Source organism: Podarcis raffonei, chromosome Z (assembly GCF_027172205.1).
Source record: "Podarcis raffonei isolate rPodRaf1 chromosome Z, rPodRaf1.pri, whole genome shotgun sequence".
Lineage (NCBI taxonomy): Eukaryota > Metazoa > Chordata > Lepidosauria > Squamata > Lacertidae > Podarcis > Podarcis raffonei.
In genome coordinates this window covers 4,970,517-4,987,126 of record NC_070621.1, presented here as the reverse complement: position 1 = coordinate 4,987,126, position 16,610 = coordinate 4,970,517, and the positions used below count along the sequence as shown (strand labels likewise).

At 46.0% G+C, this 16,610-nt stretch overlaps 1 protein-coding gene across 1 annotated transcript in view; it reads right to left on the bottom strand.

Moving 5' to 3' along the window:
* The window catches only part of COL27A1 (collagen type XXVII alpha 1 chain), a 262,533-nt gene that overhangs the window by 140,157 nt on the left and 105,766 nt on the right, over positions 1-16,610 (bottom strand). The window contains exons 13-15 of the mRNA XM_053374834.1: positions 16,135-16,188; positions 5,341-5,385; positions 25-78 (exon numbers count right to left, since the gene is read on the bottom strand). Coding sequence (XP_053230809.1) covers positions 25-78; positions 5,341-5,385; positions 16,135-16,188 — 153 coding nt within the window. The remainder of the gene's footprint in view (positions 1-24; positions 79-5,340; positions 5,386-16,134; positions 16,189-16,610) is intronic.

The window sequence follows — 16,610 nt, the reverse complement described above, 5'->3', positions numbered from 1 at the left end:
CTCTGCTTATTGGAAGTCAGTCACCTTTAATCCTTTTGGTCCTGGAAAACCTAAAGGTCCAACTGCACCCGTATCGCCCTGGTGAGAAAGAGAGAGAGAGAGAGAGAGAGAAGTAAGGTTTAAGAATGGAGAACAACAAAGCCTTCTGCCTCCTCTGAGGGCTGTCTAACTTTTGCTGCTAAGCAGTTTACCACAAAGAGGAACAGTCAAGCCACAAGGACTAGAAACTTACTTTTTTTAAAAAAGGTGCATTTTAAACAATACCAAACTAGAGTATGCTGAGAATGTATTTCTGAATTCATCCATGGATAGCTCAATCTCGGGGTTGTGGGTTTGAGCCCCACACTGGGCAAAAAGATTCCTGCTTTTCAGGGGGTTGGATGAGATACGCCTGTGGTCCCTTCCAACTCTACAATTTTATGATTCTACGTGGAAAAAGCTCAAGGTCATAAGGAAGGCTGGAATAGGAAATCTGCCTGAAACAGCAGCCTTCAGACGGTGGACATTCCTAGCCCTGCCTGGAGATGCTAAGAACTGAACCTGGGACATTCTGCATGAAAAGCAGAAGTTCTATCACTGAGGAACAGCCCTTCACTTAACAAAGAAAAGCCACAGTCCTCATGGCTCTGAATGAAGGGCTGCTTATACTGAGTCAGACCACTGGCCCAACTAGTTCAGTATTACCTTTTTTTTTTTTTAATAAATTTTTATTGGTTTTTCAACATATAATATAAGACATTACAAACAACAATACATAGACAAACAAACATAGAAACATGTATAATTTCATAGTCTTTTTTCCTTATACCCAATTTCAACGACTTCCCCATGCCTCCCTTTTCTGCATCCCTGTTTTAAACTTTTTCAGCAACCCCTGATCTAAATTACTTATAAATCCCTTTCTTTAACCCTTTTCTTTCCTCTTGTCCAGTCATTTATCGCTGCAAATCTGCTATGCTTTACCCATGACATTTTAACACTCAATAATTTTGCAACAATTTTTAAGATAAAATTTAAATTTCTTCCAATCTTCTTCCACCGTCTCTTTCCCTTGGTCACGGATTCTGCCCGTCATCCCTGCCAGTCCCATGTAGTCAATCACCTTCGTCTGCCACTCTTCCAGCGTGGGTAGTTCTTGTGTCTTCCAATACTTTGCTAGTAAAACTCTTGCTGCTGTTGTAGCATACATAAAAAACGTCCTATCTTTCTTTGACACCGATTGGCCTACCATGCCCAGGAGAAAAGCCTCTGGTTTCTTATGAAAGGTACACTTAAGTACCTTCTTAATTTCATTATAAATCATTTCCCAGAAGACCTTAATCCTTGGGCACGTCCACCAAAGGTGATAGAAAGTACCTTCAGTTTCATTACATTTCCAGCATTTATTATTGGGCAAATGGTAGATTTTTGCAAGCTTGACTGGGGTCATGTACCACCTATAAATCATTTTCATAATATTCTCTCTTTTCGGGCATTACATGCCGTAAACTTCATTCCGGTGGTCCATAACTGTTCCCAGTCAGCAAACATAATATCATGTCCAATGTCCTGTGCCCATTTAATCATAGCTGATTTAACCGTTTCATCCTGTGTATTCCATTTCAACAGCAAGTTGTACATTCTTGACAGATTCTTAGTATTGGGTTCTAACAATTCTGTTTCTAACTTTGACTTTTCCACCTGGAAGCCAATTTTCCTGTCTTGTTTAAATACTTCATTTATCTGGTAATAATGAAGCCAATCTCTTACTTTAGACTTCAGTTTCTCATAGCTCTGTAATTTCACATTTCCACCTTCTTGTTCTATATAGTTCAGTATTACCTACTCAAACTGGTAGCAGCTCTCCAGCTTTGGGGGTCATTCCCAGGCATACCTGGACACAACAGGGACTGAACCAGGGATGTTCTGTGTACAAAACATTAGATCTGCCACTGAGCTGTGGGTCCTCCCAGCATTGTGTGAATTACCCAGGAAAGGTACCAGAGTTCAACTGTTTCAAGGTCCCTGTTAAAGCAATCTCCTTCTTGCTTCCACACACACCCTTAGAACGGAGCAAGCTAGCTCTGTGCCTTGAGTTCTTCTCTGCCCTGGATAAACAAACAGAGGAGCTGCTGGTTCTGCTAAAGGCATATTTCTGTACAGGGAGATCACACAGCCGAATGCACCATGTGAGCTTTCAGCTGCGGCTTCCTGAAAACATATAGCTTTTTCATGCCCTGCAGCTTCATAGAGGGTCCTTGCAAGAAAGGGCTCGCTTCATAAAGCAGACCTGGATCACTCAGCTTGGACGGATGCGGCCAGCTCTGGTTACTGCTCACACCTTGCTCTGGTCGTGGAGGAGCAGCACTCAATGCCAGCATGCAAAAGAGATAACTGGGTACCAAGCCCTCAGGATATCCAGAACCAAGAGGAGGGAATGGGCAAAGTCAGCCACGAGGGGTGTTATGCTGAGCATCACCAGAAAGGTCTCTAGTGTAGTGTTAACGCTCAGAGTGCTGGACTAAGACATGGAAGACCCAGGTCTAAAATCCGCACTCAGCTGTGCAACTCACTGGATGGTGATCTTGGGCCAGTCACCTAATCTCAGTCTAACCTTCTTCACAGGATTGTTGTGAGGATAAAATGGGGAGGAGGAGAACCACATACACCACCTTGAGCTCCTTGGATGGAAAATAAGTGGGGTATATAAGTGTAAAAAATAAAATAAGTAATAAAAACAAAGGCAACTCCAATGGTCCCTGACCATTGGCTATGCTGACTGGGGCTGCTGGGAGAAGAGGGACCTTAGAGAGGCCTTCCCATGGCTATTGTGTGTAAACTGCTAAGAAGGGAATATCCACACTCCCTGATGCAGTATACTTATTTTTTTTGGGGGGGATGCTGCCTTATCTTAAGAGGGGGAGGCACTGTAAACTGGAAAAGATGCAGAAAAGAGATCATCTGGTTAAACTGATTGATGGGAGAAATGAGACAGACGAAAGAAGGAAGTTCCTTGAGCAGCGTGGCATTTTTTCTGTGGAATGAGGTTAGGCAATGGCCACAGTTTTGGATAGCTCTGCTGCAGGGGTGGGCAACCTGTGGGTCTCCAGATGTTGTCAGATTCTGACTCACATCATCCTCAGTGAGCAACATCTGGAGGGTCACAGGTTTCCCATCCCTTGACTCAGACAAATTTGCAGAAGAGGATAACCCTTGTCAATGGCCGCTGATCATGACAGCTGCAGAAGCGGCACGCCACCAAATCACCAGATTTTAGACACCTTAGGGTAGTTTCAGTTCTCAGCCAGGAAAATGTACCATTTATAAAGTGCAAGAGCTGCTTCCCCTGACAACTCATTCAGGCCATCTATGAGCCAAAAATGACTGCCACATTGTGGGCAGGAGGGTTGGGCTGTGGGGGAAGGTTGTAGCCTGGCAGCATAAAAATAAAAAATACTTGCAAGGTTGAATTATTACTCTGTAGGCACCTCTTTGCCATGCCCTGACTCCCCAATGTGGGACACACTCTAATCCAGAAGTACCCAACAGGGTGCCCTCCAGATGTTTTTGGGCTCCAAAACATAGTTGTTTTAACAACAACAGTGGAACATATAAGACAGGATTAGCATTCAGTAATAGGAGACTTCCAGAGAAAGTGTGTTATAACTTATGACAACACAGTGACACCTTCATTTGACTTAATTAAACATAAAGTATCCTCTCCAGAGAGAGACGCGGATTGCTGGGGGACAATAAACTTCATTACATTTATTGATAAATCTTGCAAACGCATGTAGCAAGCTGCATACTTATGGAAGGCTCAAAAATACAAGAAGGACACAACAGCATGCTCTCATGCGTGATCCCCAGTCCTGATAGCCTAAACATGTGATGCTACCATATACTGTCAGACGATTGCCACATCCAGCCCAGAGTTGTCTACGCAGACCAGAAACAGCTCTCCAAGGTCTCAACAAAATGTGGGTTGCTATTTTTGAGAGGAAAAATGCCTTAAACAAGGCCGGGCTTTTTGTCCACTTAACTCAAACTTCTCTACTCTGACTGCCAGCAGCTTTCTCATTAACACGCTACCTGCTCTTTTTAACTGAGAATGCCAGGGATCAAACTTGGGACCTTCTGCATGCAAAGCAGGAGCTCTACCACTACACTACAAGCTTTCCCCGAACTTTTAGACCAGCTACCTTTCACAGGTCTCAGCATCTCCAGTTAGAGGATCAGTGACTGGTGGGTCATACCTTCTCTCATCCCCCTCCAAGAGTGCACAATGGTATACTTGTGCCTGGAGTGTTGTGTTTTAAGCCAATAAGGAAATTATATGTCAGAATGATCTTTCATACAGTCCTCCCCCATATATATTTTTAATCCTTGCATGTGGAAAACCACCACATAAGAAAGAAAGCTAGGTAAGAACCTTGACAAGCTAGTTTTCTGAATGGTGGGATTTGTTGTGAATGGAGGAAAAACCAGCCATGTGAGATTTCCCACCAATCCTACAACCTGCAGTCAAGTGCACTACAACCCAGGCACATATTAACCACCCCAAGGAGGATTTAACACTTTGAAGAGCTGGCTGTATTGCATTGATGGGGAACCTGCCTCACGTGCAGAGATGTTACTGAATTACAAACTCCCACTACTCATTGGGCAATGCTAGCTGGGGCTAATGGAAGCTGTAGTCCAAGAACATCTGGAAGAGGACCACAGGTCCCTCCCCCCACTGCTTCCCAGTGGTAACTGGTGCCCACTGGGACTGGTAGAGTGCAAAGACCAGCCATAGGCAAAGCAAGAGCCAACAGGCCATTTGAGATGGATAGTGCAGTCCCCTAATTGCCCTAATGAACCAGCCTCCAATGAACTGCCCTGTTGCGAGGAACAGGCTGCACACACAACACACACTTAAAGCACATTCTGTCATCACCAAATAATACTGGGTACTGTACTTTGTTGGGAGTGCTTGGAATTGTAGTTCAGAGGGAAAACTACAGCTCACGGGATTCCTTGGGTGGTGGAGCTGGTGTGCTTTAAATGCACGGTGTGTGTTTGCAGCAGTCTCAGTGGCTTCCTGCATGCAGGAGCACCTGCTAAGTAGCCTCCTCCTTCTCCCACCCCAGCAAAGGTAACTCAGTGCTGCTGTTTTCGCCCATTGTGTCAACGCTGCAGCTTTAACGCTTCCCTCCCTGCTTGCACGGAGCTCCCCCGCCTCGCCCTGCAAGGGCAGCAGATTAAATCAACACAGTGCATTTCCACGGGGCTCTTAGTGGTGCCTTGGAAAGAGTTAAAAAGAAGAAGCAGCGTCCCAGAGCCCCAGATGAAAAGCCCTCCTGTCTTTACCATACTTACAACGAGTCCGTGAACTCCAGGAGGACCCAGGGCTCCCACGTCTCCCTAAAAGGAAACAAAGAGCAACACAGTTACAGTCTTTTTGTCAGCAAAAAGTGGAGATTCTTCCCTCCACACACCCCGACTTAAAACGTAGAAGAAGAAGTGCCTCCGTGTGGCGAGGGCGGCAGGGGAAGGGTTAAGGGTGCCCCGCCCTCGGTGGGCAATCTAGAGCTTCCATCTTCAGCAAGCTTGTAAATAAAAGAGACCTCCTTGGAAGACACAAGGCTGCTTGTTCAAGACCGGCTTTCCTCTCCGCTCCCCCCCCGCCTCCCCCAAAAATGGGACAGGAGAGAAGAAGGATTTCACTGTGTGCTTTTGGAAAGGGGGGGCGGAGCAAGAGAAGGGTGCTGGACAAGGAAAGAAAGAAAGAGAATTTTCCACCATCACTTTTCTCTTTCCCACCTGCAAAAACAACCCTCAAGAGTCCAGCACAAACGTCTGCCTTGCTCACCTCAAAACAAGCCCCGTGGCTAAGAACGGACACTACTGCTCCCATTTTACAGATGGATGAACTAAGGCTGAGAGGGGGCAAATTGCTGGGGGAAAAGGGCTTGAGGTCCAACACATAGCAACAGGAGCGCCAGACAGAGGTGGCTTAGCTGGAGCAATAGCGATAGATACATACAGAATCTCAGAATCCTAGAGTTAGAAGGGATCGCAAGGGTCACCTAGTCCAACCCCCTACAATACAGGAATCTTTCCCCCAACATGGGGCTCGAACTCAAAACCCTGAGATTAAGAATATCATGCTCTACCAATTGAGCTACAGAAAAAAGGAAGAGGTTCAGGAGTTCTATCTTTCTCTCCACTCAGTGCTCAGAAATACACAGTAAGCAGTCAGATATCTGAAGAAGTGTGCATGCACACGAAAGCTCATACCAAGAACTAACTTAGTTGGTCTTTAAGGTGCTACTGGAAGGGGGAAAAATTTTTGTTTTAAAGAAAAGGTGATTTATAAGTGTTGTATATGCAATATAACAATGCACCACCAGATGGTGCTGTGGAGTCCTGTCTTTCCCTACAGGATTTCCCTGTTTAAATTTACGTGTTTCACTGAAACACTTCTTTGATGTGTCTAGATTCAGCCTGCATAGAGCAATGGATGTGAATTTTACCTTTGTACAGTAGGCTAGTTTCTACACCCACACTCACACACCTCTCTCTGTCCTCTGTCCAGGCACTCAGGACTCACGATCAGAGTTCAAAGACACATTCCAGCTCTGCAAAAGCACTCAAGGAGGATGCACAGCAGGGCTAGTAAGAGGTCTGGCTCAGGGAAGTGTGTGGCCTAGGGAAGGCTCCTGAGGGCCAGACAGAGAGGCCTGGGGACCACACTTACCACAAGCAAATAAAATAATGAGGAGGACTATGTGTATAAAAAACCTATAGAAAGCCATTCATGAAGAAGAGCCTCTCTGCAGGCATGGGTTGCATCCAGTGTTAGTTCTACTCAGAGTAGACACACTGAACTGAATGTTCACAGCTGACAGATTCATTCATTTCAGGTTGGTCTACTTTGACTATGACTTAGTTGCATAAAATCCTGTGGGGCTCTCCTTCATCATAAGGAAATCGTCATACCCACCAGCCTTTGCCATCCTGGTGCCAGATGTAATGGGCAACATATCCCATCATCTCCAGCTGTGGCGAAGGCTGATGTGCACTACCAGGGAATTCAGTGCTTCAAGTAAGAGTCTGTATGCAGTCAAATCGGCACCTTTGGTGCACAAAAGAAAGGCATCAGCAGGTTTGGGGGAACCCCAAAATTTGCAAAAAGTACAAAACAGTAATTAGGGGGAAATGCCATTTTGGGATGGGTGTGTTATTGTTATTCACGCCCACTTCTCCCTATCCAGTGTCTCCACACCCTGCATAATTTTACATGCCTCTATACCCCACCCCAGCAAAGTATAACACTCTGAATGTTATAACCTTTCCTGATGTGGAAGATGCTCCAGCCCATGCTCATGGCCAGAGAATGATGGTGTGTGTAAAACGGGGGGGGGGGCATGGAATGTAATAGCATGGAGGAGGGCATGACTAGTTAGTGGGCTGGAACAGGGACCATGAGCACTCCGTGCTGCATCCATTTCTAAAATTTCCACAAAGAGAAAGAAGAACAGAAGGGGGCTGGGGGTGTGGGAAGAGACTGCCACAAACCAATCTGAGGTAAACAGCACAAGCCACCCAAATTCAGTGGCACGGGAAGAAACAGTCAAGAGCCCAAAGTGTGTTTCAAATTCTGGAAGCAGGTGGCAGGACAGAAACGTGGGATCCACAACTGTGTTTTCTGCATACATTCCTCCCAGCAGACTCAGAATCTGTTCCATGGGTGTCCTTTGCTGGAATTTGCTCTGTCTGTGACACTTTCCTTGACCCCACCAAACTTCTCTTCAAACAAGCTAAGGCCTTCCCTTTTCATTCTGTGCACTAAGTGTCATAAGCTGCCCAAGTGGGGGTGGGGGAGAAAATCTAAAAAGGCCAAAGGGAAGGATTCTCTTCCGCTGGGGAATTAACATTGCAGGACTCTGGATTCTCCGGATATCCCAGGCAGAGCTTTCAAAAACTGACCTAGAGCTCCAAGCCAGATTCACATTGAGCCCCTGAAATCTGCTTAGCCCCTGCCAGCCTGAGCAATGGTCTGGGGTGATGGGAGTCCACAACATCTGGAAAGCCACAGATCCCCTGCCCCTCTTTCAGAATGAGCCCAGTATGTTGCTGGGAATAAAAGAGGTCCTGCGCGCAACTGGACCAGATGACTGGAGACATTCCGAAGAGGCAGCTAGTGTTTCCTTCCTACAACACAGCTTGACACCCTCCATATACTCTGAACTTCAGCACCCATAATCCTGGTCCATTTTGCATGCTGGCTGGAGCTGAGGGGAGTCGGGAGTCCAGCAACACCTGAAAGGGCTTCGGGTTGGGGTAGGCTGTCAGTTCATGGGAAGGGCCATAGCTCTATGGCAGAGCATCTGCCGTGCAACCAGAAGGTCCAGGTTCATTCCCCAGTGGCATCTCCAGGAAGGTTTTAGAGAGAGACTCCTGCCCTGGAATCCTAGAATCCTAGAATTGTAGAGTTGGAAGGTACCCTGAGGATCATTTGGTCCAACCCCCTGCAATGCAGGAATCTAAACTAAAGGGTCCCTGACAACTTCCTCTGTTCCTGTACCAATTTAAAATCCTAATGGCACACCCACCCACCCAGTATAATTAAGTGAATCTATGGTTTATCACAAGATAAATGGTGATGTGGACAAACTCTCACTGACATACACAACCAGGAATGTGGGGAAATCAATGCAGCTTATTCTGTAATGAGTCAAACATAGCAGACAAACTCCTAGAACTCTGACGTGGGGGCAAGAAGCATAAATTGTGCTGAAATTCCCTCTTCAGCACAACTGTCGAAGGTGCAAGGGGGTCTGTCCTTCCTGTTGCCACCACCCTTGCATCAGGTAGTCAGGAATGGTTGATGCTGTCATCCCACTAGTAAGCTGGGGAGGTGAGCCACGCAGGCCAGAAGAGGCTGGGCAGGGTGGCCCCTGACCCACTCTGGAAAGAGTCTTGGCCAGCCAGGGGATAAAGGCATGGCGGATGACACATTTGAGGGGCAGGGGTCCAACGAAGGAGGGTGGGAGAACAAGAAAGGGATAAGAGGAGAATAAAAGAATACAGAGCCAGTCCATGGGCAAGCCTTCCCATAATGACTTAGGGCACAGTGTGGGAAGGAGGCAAAAGGCACCACTTGTGCTGCTGGCCACCCCAGTGGCAAGTCAAGGAGAGAAGGGGCTAACTGAAGGAAGGGAAAGGCTACTAAGGCAGAGTGATTAATAGGGAAGGATGACAGCTTAAATAAGTTTTTGGGAACTTTTGGCCCTTCAGATGCTGCCGAACTACAACTCCCATTAGCCCCAAGCAAGCAAAGATGCTTGGGGTTGTAGTTCAGCAACGCCTGGCAGGCCAAAGGTTCCCATACTTGGTTTAAGTAAACAGATCTCAGATGAGGATGATAAGGGCACATTAGAGTGAGGTGCTCACCAGGTGTTTTCTTAAGGCAAGGGAACCCCTGAAGACGCTTTGGATCCATAGTGGGAGGGTGGCAGCTCTCACACTGCCATTCTGAATTTAACTGGCAGTGTGAGGGCCAAGAACCCCTGGTTCTGTGCAGTGTCCTGGTCGTGGTGATCTGGTTGCCAAATTACACGGCCCCCACCATGGATCACTTAACCAAGGGCCTTGGAGGACCACTTAACAATTTCTCTTGTAATGCACTGTGCTAGATGCTGTAGGATTTACAGAGAATTCAAACTGTAATACAATATAAGAAATAAAAGAAGCAACAGAAATGCAATGAGAAATTAATGTGAACACTTAGTGTCATGGGTTCGCCTTCTCCTGTCTTCAACTGCAAGTCCACACACATGCCACAGACCACTTTAATGAAGCTCATGGCTCATTTAAGGATCCTCAGCCAATGGAGTGCTTCCATCCATCATTTAAGGATCCTCAGCCAATGGAGTGCTTCCATCCATCAATTCCTGTTTCTCTCCAACAGGAATAGTTAAAATGGCTTTCTCTTTAGGCTAGAAGCGGGGACCAGACCTGGGGTGGGGAACCTTAAGTTGGAGCCAAATGCAGCCCTGTTAGCCCCTCTCTATCTCTCTGGCCCTTGGGACTTTCCCCTGGGCGGGGCACTACCGACCCCCACACCTCTTACCAGCTCTCCTCTGTGGCTTCCTTTAGTGCTTGTATACCTAGCTTGAACCATGATCCTGCCTTTTGCTTGCATGGATGAAGGTTAGAGAGAGGTCTCTCTCTCTCTCTCTCTCTCTCTCTCTCTCTCTCTCTCTCTCTCTGCGTGTGTGTGTGTGTGTGTGTGTGTATGGAGACCTTGGACTTTCATAAGGACAGACTGTAGCATGCTGTGCAAAGATAAGAGCCGCATCCTTGACTCTGCCCACTTTGGCCTCTGGTTGCACCTGTCACTGGGCTTTCAAGATTCCAGAAGGCCTGCCCACGAGGGAATGTGGCTCTAAACAAAAAAAACCAAAAAAGCACCACCCAATAAAATTATTGGTAAAAACAGCTAACAACAAACATTCAAAAATAATTGAACTCAACAACAAACTAAAAACAGATCAATACACACATCAACTCCCTCATGTGGTGAGCTGTTGAACTACAATTGGCAGCTTCTCAGTAAAGTACCTTCAGGCCCCAGACCAGGGGCTGATGGGAGTTGGAGTCCAACAGCATCTGGAGGGTACCTCTGTGGCAAAAGTGGTCTCTCCAGATGCTATTGAACTGCAACTTCCATCAGCCACAGGCAGCATGGCTGATGGACCTCCCCTGCCCTAGACTGAATGCGCTCAGCCAGACTGGCCACTGGATTCTCCCTAGACAAGGAAGTGCATAAAAAGGCTCCTGCTTCCAGTTAGAACCTCGCTGCAACATGGTGTTTTCCTGAACCCTGGCACACTCCTGGAAATCTTCAGTCCTGACCTCTCACTCACTCCTCTGTCCAATTTGCTGTTTTGTCCTGCAGCCCAGCCTTGCTCTTTGGTCCTGACTACTGGCTAATCTCTTCTGGTTCCAATGGCTGCCTTTGGCACACCCATACAAAAATTTACTCAAATCCAGTTTGATGGAAGGCAGTGTAGAATCATAGAATTGTTGAGTTGGAAGGGAACCTGACAGCTATCTAGTCCAACCCCCTGCAATGCAGGAATCTCAACTAGAAATGCTTTAAATCAGGGGTAAGAAACCTCAAGTCCAAGGGGCAAATGCTCCAAGCCTCACTATTTGGCCCTTGGGGTTCACCCAGTCGTGCCCCCTCTTCCTGAACCTACGCCCCCCAATTGGCCCTTCCTTGAACATTTTTGCCTGTCTGATAATATTTCTTGCCTGCCTGGATGAAGGACAGGTCCTGGGGTGAATGGTACAATGGTGAGATTCACATTTATTGCACCTTCTTCTTTTGCTCATGGCTGTGCCCACTACTGCCACGAAGGCCCAGGAAAGTTGCTCAAAAGAGAATGTGGCCATGGGCTGAAAAAGCTTCCCCATCACTACCTTAATTAATTAAATAAATTAGGAACTAGGTGCATCCAGGAAGACACCAACAGAGCCAGTATCTCTAGGTGGGCAAATGCTTCCAACTTCCAAAACAAGGAATACCTAAGACATAACTGAGTTGCAATGGCAGATTCTGGGTGAGAGTCACACACATAGAGGGGGAAAGCCCACTCAGCCCTTGTGCTGAAAGCCTTCATGTTCTGCTTGTGGGTTTCCCAGAGGCAGCTGGTGGTTGGCCACTGTGGGAAAAGATTCTAGAGCAGACGGGTCGGCCCTTGGTCTGATCCAACAGGTCCCTTCTAATTGTCCTTAACTCCTACCCTTTAATTCTCACACAAGCAGCCAGAATGAAGGGCATATGCTGTGTCTAAAGCAAGCAATCTTTATGCATTTTATCTCTGCTCTGACAACTGAACTGCTGGACAGCTGTTCTACTTAAAACACACACACACACACAAATGCACCAAGGAAAATCAATTGAAACAGAGAATTTTGAGGTTAGGGAGAGTTAAAAGCAACGTTTGGGAAGGGCTAGGGAAAGAAATCTGCTGGTCCAAGGCATATTTTCTGGTGATAATGCAGTTTTATTTTTCAAAAAGAATAAAAGGAAAAAGGGCCTTCCTGGCCCGCTTCTATAGAAGGGGATAGGCTGAGCAAGAAATTGTATGGTGAGGGGACCAGGGATGGTTCTCTGAATTTCGTGTTTTTCAAATATTAAACTCACTTCTCCACATTTCTGCAACAATTTGCATTTTTAAAAATCCTCATGAAAAATTATCCAGCATTTCCATGGAAATTTATCCTAATATACACATTTTTCTATGGAGTTTTGCCTGATATACACATATTTGCAAACAATTTCCCCTGATATAATGCGTGTTTTATATGTCATTTTCTCTAATGCATTCATTTTCAGGCATACTTTCCCCTAACATATGCAGTTTTGCAAACACTGGCTGGACAATTTGGATAAGCGCAAATTTCAAAGAACCGCTATGTTTTAGTTCACATTTTGTTTTGGAAAGTGTAGATTTCATAGATTTGCATTTAAATGAGAACTGAATCACATTTCTCCTCAATCCTTAAGGGGACCAATGGTAAACACTGCAAAAACAACCAGGTTGTACGGTTATTTCTGAGAGATTACAGAAACAGCCAGACTTACAGTGGTGCCCCGCAAGACGAATGCCTCGCAAGACGGAAAACCCGCTAGACGAAAGGGTTTTCCGTTTCTGAGTTGCTTCGCAAGATGATTTTCCCTATGGGCTTGCTTCGCAAGACGAAACGTCTTGCTAGTCTTGCGTTTTCTCTCTCGCTTCCCCCCCCCTTTTTCTAAGCCGCTAAGCCGCTAATAGCCTTTTAGCCGCTAAGCCGCTAAGTCTTTAATAGCCGCTAAGCCGCTAAAAGCGCTAATCCGCTTAGGGTTGCTTCGCAAGACGAAAAAACCGCTAGACGAAGAGAATCGCGGAACAGATTATTTTCGTCTTGCGAGGCACCACTGTATAGGTAGCCTTATATCAAAGCTGAAAGCTATTTAACTGTACTCAGTGTTACTACAATACAATTCAATCCCATCAGGGGTTTTTTAAAAGGCTAGCTGCTTCAAGGTATGCTACCTTTGCACACCAGAACCAGAACCACGGTTTTAATTCTTAGGGAGAATACGAGAAGAGGTCTGCTGAATTGGACAAACAGCTTTTATTGTTCAGCATCCTGTTCTCACATTGGCCAACCAGAAGCCTATCAATAATAAGTGGGACCTGCAACAAAACATTGTGATACTGCAGGTTCTTGGCCCAAGATTCCAGTTCAGGCAGCCGAAGTCATCTCCATTCCATCTCTCTCTCTCTCAACCATCCAGTTTCCTATTTCCCCTCCAAAAGACACTCAACATTCTGTGCTCACTGAACATGCTTAACACTTCTTGATCTAGCTGGGGGGTTTTAGTACTTCTCCAAACCGTAGAGTTTTGCCCAAGGCTGCTGATTACCTCCCAGTTGTGTGGGAATGGCTCTGTTGCAGCTGCATAAGGGTCCACTGTCAAAAATGAGTTAAGAACATAAGAAGAGCTCTGCTGAACTAGGTCAATGGTCCATCTAGTCCAGCATCCTGTTCTCACAGTGGCCAACCAGATGGCTGTGGGAAACCAGCAAGCAGAATTCAACCACAACAGTACGCTCCCGTCTTGTAGTTTCCACCAATTAGTATTCAAAAGCACTGAGCCTCCACAGTAGCAGCAGAGCATAGCCATTGTGACTAGTAGCCATCAATAGTCCTCTCCTCCATGACTTTGTCCAGTCCTCTTCTAAAGCCACCCAAGTTGGTGGCCATCAATGCCTCCTGCAGGAAGGAGTTCCATAGTTTAAGTATGCGCTGCACAAAAAAGTACTTTCGTTTATCTCTCCTGATAAAGTTCACTATTAGCATACAAGATTTGATGGAATACTTCCTGCATGCTTTCCCTTATATCTGCAAAAGTTTTAGAAATAGAGACTTTTTGTAATTGAATACTGTACATTCATGTTTTGGATCTGGAAAGAGGCTGGCAACTTGCCTCTTACACAGACTAAAAGTAAGGGATTCAAACTCTTCCCATACCAAATGGTCTGAATCTTCAGCATAAGGAAGGTGTACAGACGTAGGTCTTCTTTTATATCCTAAGAAAAACCAGACACTGCAGAATGGACTGCACCAGAGATGCTGAATCTGTGGTCCTGCAGCTGTTGATGAAATTCTGTTAGAATTCATCACAGCCAAGGGCTAATGATCGGAGTTTGAGTCCAGCAACATCTGGAAGGCCAAAGGTTCCCCATCTCTGCTGTAGATCTACGATTATTGATCAGAGCTGGGCCTTCTTCAAACCACACATTGCCCAAAACACCAGGAGAGAAATCTAGCCTAAAAAGCTCCTCCTCCTCTCTATGGAGTAGGGATGGGGTAGCTACAGTCCTCCAGAAGATGCTGGACATAACCTCCCATCATTCCTGGCCACTGATCATGCCACCTAAGGCTGATGGGAGTTGAATCCAGCATCATCTAGAGGGCAACTGCTTCCCCATCTGATAGGCTGGACCTCTGCACAGTTACAGACCAGAGTCTCTCCCAGCCCTGCCTGGAAATGCCAGGGATTTGATCTGGGACCTTCTGCAGACAAAGCAGATTCTCTACCACTTAGTTACAGTGGCAATAAATAAATAAACGTACTGTATTTTTCTCTGTATAAGACAATGCTTTTTGCTGGGAAAAAATAGGCAACAATTGGGTGTCGTCTTATACACGGATAGTAAATACAGAGGGGGAATGTGTGATTAATGGCAGCAGCAAGCAGGAGATTGGCAGCGACGATTGGGTGGGTGATTGGTAGCTGTGGTGAGGTGGGCAGGCGATTGGCAGCTGCAGTAAGTGGGCGGGTCGGCTGTTGGTGGCAGCGAGCAGGCATACAAATGGTGGCTGCGGTGAGGTATGTGATCGGCAGTGGCTGTGGCAAGTGATTGGCAGTGGCAGGCAGGCGGGTTAGTGATTGGTGGAAGTGACCTCCCCCCCCCCCCAAAAAAAGCTAAACAACTTAATTTCTTAATTTTGGGTTAAAAAAATAGGGGTTGTCTTATACATGGGAGCGTCTTATACATGGAAAAATACGGTAATAAATAAATGCAGCTCCCTTTAGCCCCAGCCAGCATGTCCAATGGTCAAGAAGGATGACGCATGTAGTCCAACAAGTCCTGGAAGGCACCATGTTGGTCAACCCTTTCTTTAACTGGAACCGCTGAGGACTGAAGATGGGACCTTCTGCATGCAAAGCACATACTTCGCCAGGAAGTTACAGCTCTTTCCCTAAGGCCTCCATCCAAGCAGTCCAAAAAACAGAGCGGCCCAGCTCTATCATTTCATCCCAGACAACTGTAGAATGCTGCCAGCTTCTCACTGTACCAACAGGGAGGAGGGGGATTGGATTTTATCCAGAGCAGTTATACTCAGAATACCCACTGAAATTAAAGTACCTGAGTAATATCCACCAGTTTCAATGGGTCTACTCTGTGTAGGACTAACACTGGAAACTATTATTGGTATTATTGTAATTATTTTTTTTAAAAAAAAAGATTTCTTACCTGCCCTTCATGATAAGGTCCCGGGGAGGTTGCAGCATTGTCAAAGCACAGTATTAAAACCAGTTGATACAATCTACACTCAAAAGAACAGGGGGTTGCATTCTACTGCATTTTACTCAGAGCAGACCCACTGAAATTAATGAACATGACTAAATTGGGGGCATCCGTTTTAATGGGCCTACTTTGAGTAAATTGCCTAGAGATCTGAGTATAAGATCTGTAAGATGAGTGACAGAAAAGATGCTTCAAAAACACCCAGTTACGCTTGGCTTTTGTTCATCCTTTCCCCAGCAAGCAAAGCACTCTGTGGGGCTGCAGGGGAAGACGGAAAGAGGAGAGGCAGGGAAGGGAGGGCACCCTCATTGACCTCTCCCTTGTTAGATGCTTGACTGAAGTATTTAGCACGTTGTATAAAAGATGGGAATTGTTTCAAGAGGGAACTTAAAACAACAAGGCAGGCCTGAGGCCGCTGATTCCAAGGGGCCAATCCCAAACAGCAAACAGGCCGCCTCCCAATGAGGCCCACAAAAGAAAACAAAAACCAGGAGAGAAACTTTTGCCAACTTACTGGGTTGCCATCAATGCCCGGAGGTCCTCGTTCTCCAAGATCACCAGGAAAGCCCTGAGGAGCAGTAAGGGGTGGGAGTAAGAGAGAGAAAGAGAAAGACGGGGAGGGAGGGAAACCCTTTGGTTACAAAGTAGGACAATGCAATGGATATGCAGGTGGTAAATACGAGACGTTAAAATCCTGCCTCTTTTTGCTCAAGTCCAAAAAGCTGTCAAGAGAAGGAAAAGTTTCCGTGTACCATTTATTGCTGATTATCTTTACCTTTACCTTTTATCTATAAAAACAGTTGAGATTCCCACCACCACCACCTTTTTATCAAGCCAAATATTTGAGGTGGTTAAGAACGTAAGTATTAAAGCATTGATAAAAAATGTGAAATGCAGAGCAGTAAACATGGCCAGTGTGGAGTAGTAATAACACACCACAGGAAATAGGGCACAGTTAGCGAACACTCACTTGAGTGCCCAAGCCGGGGG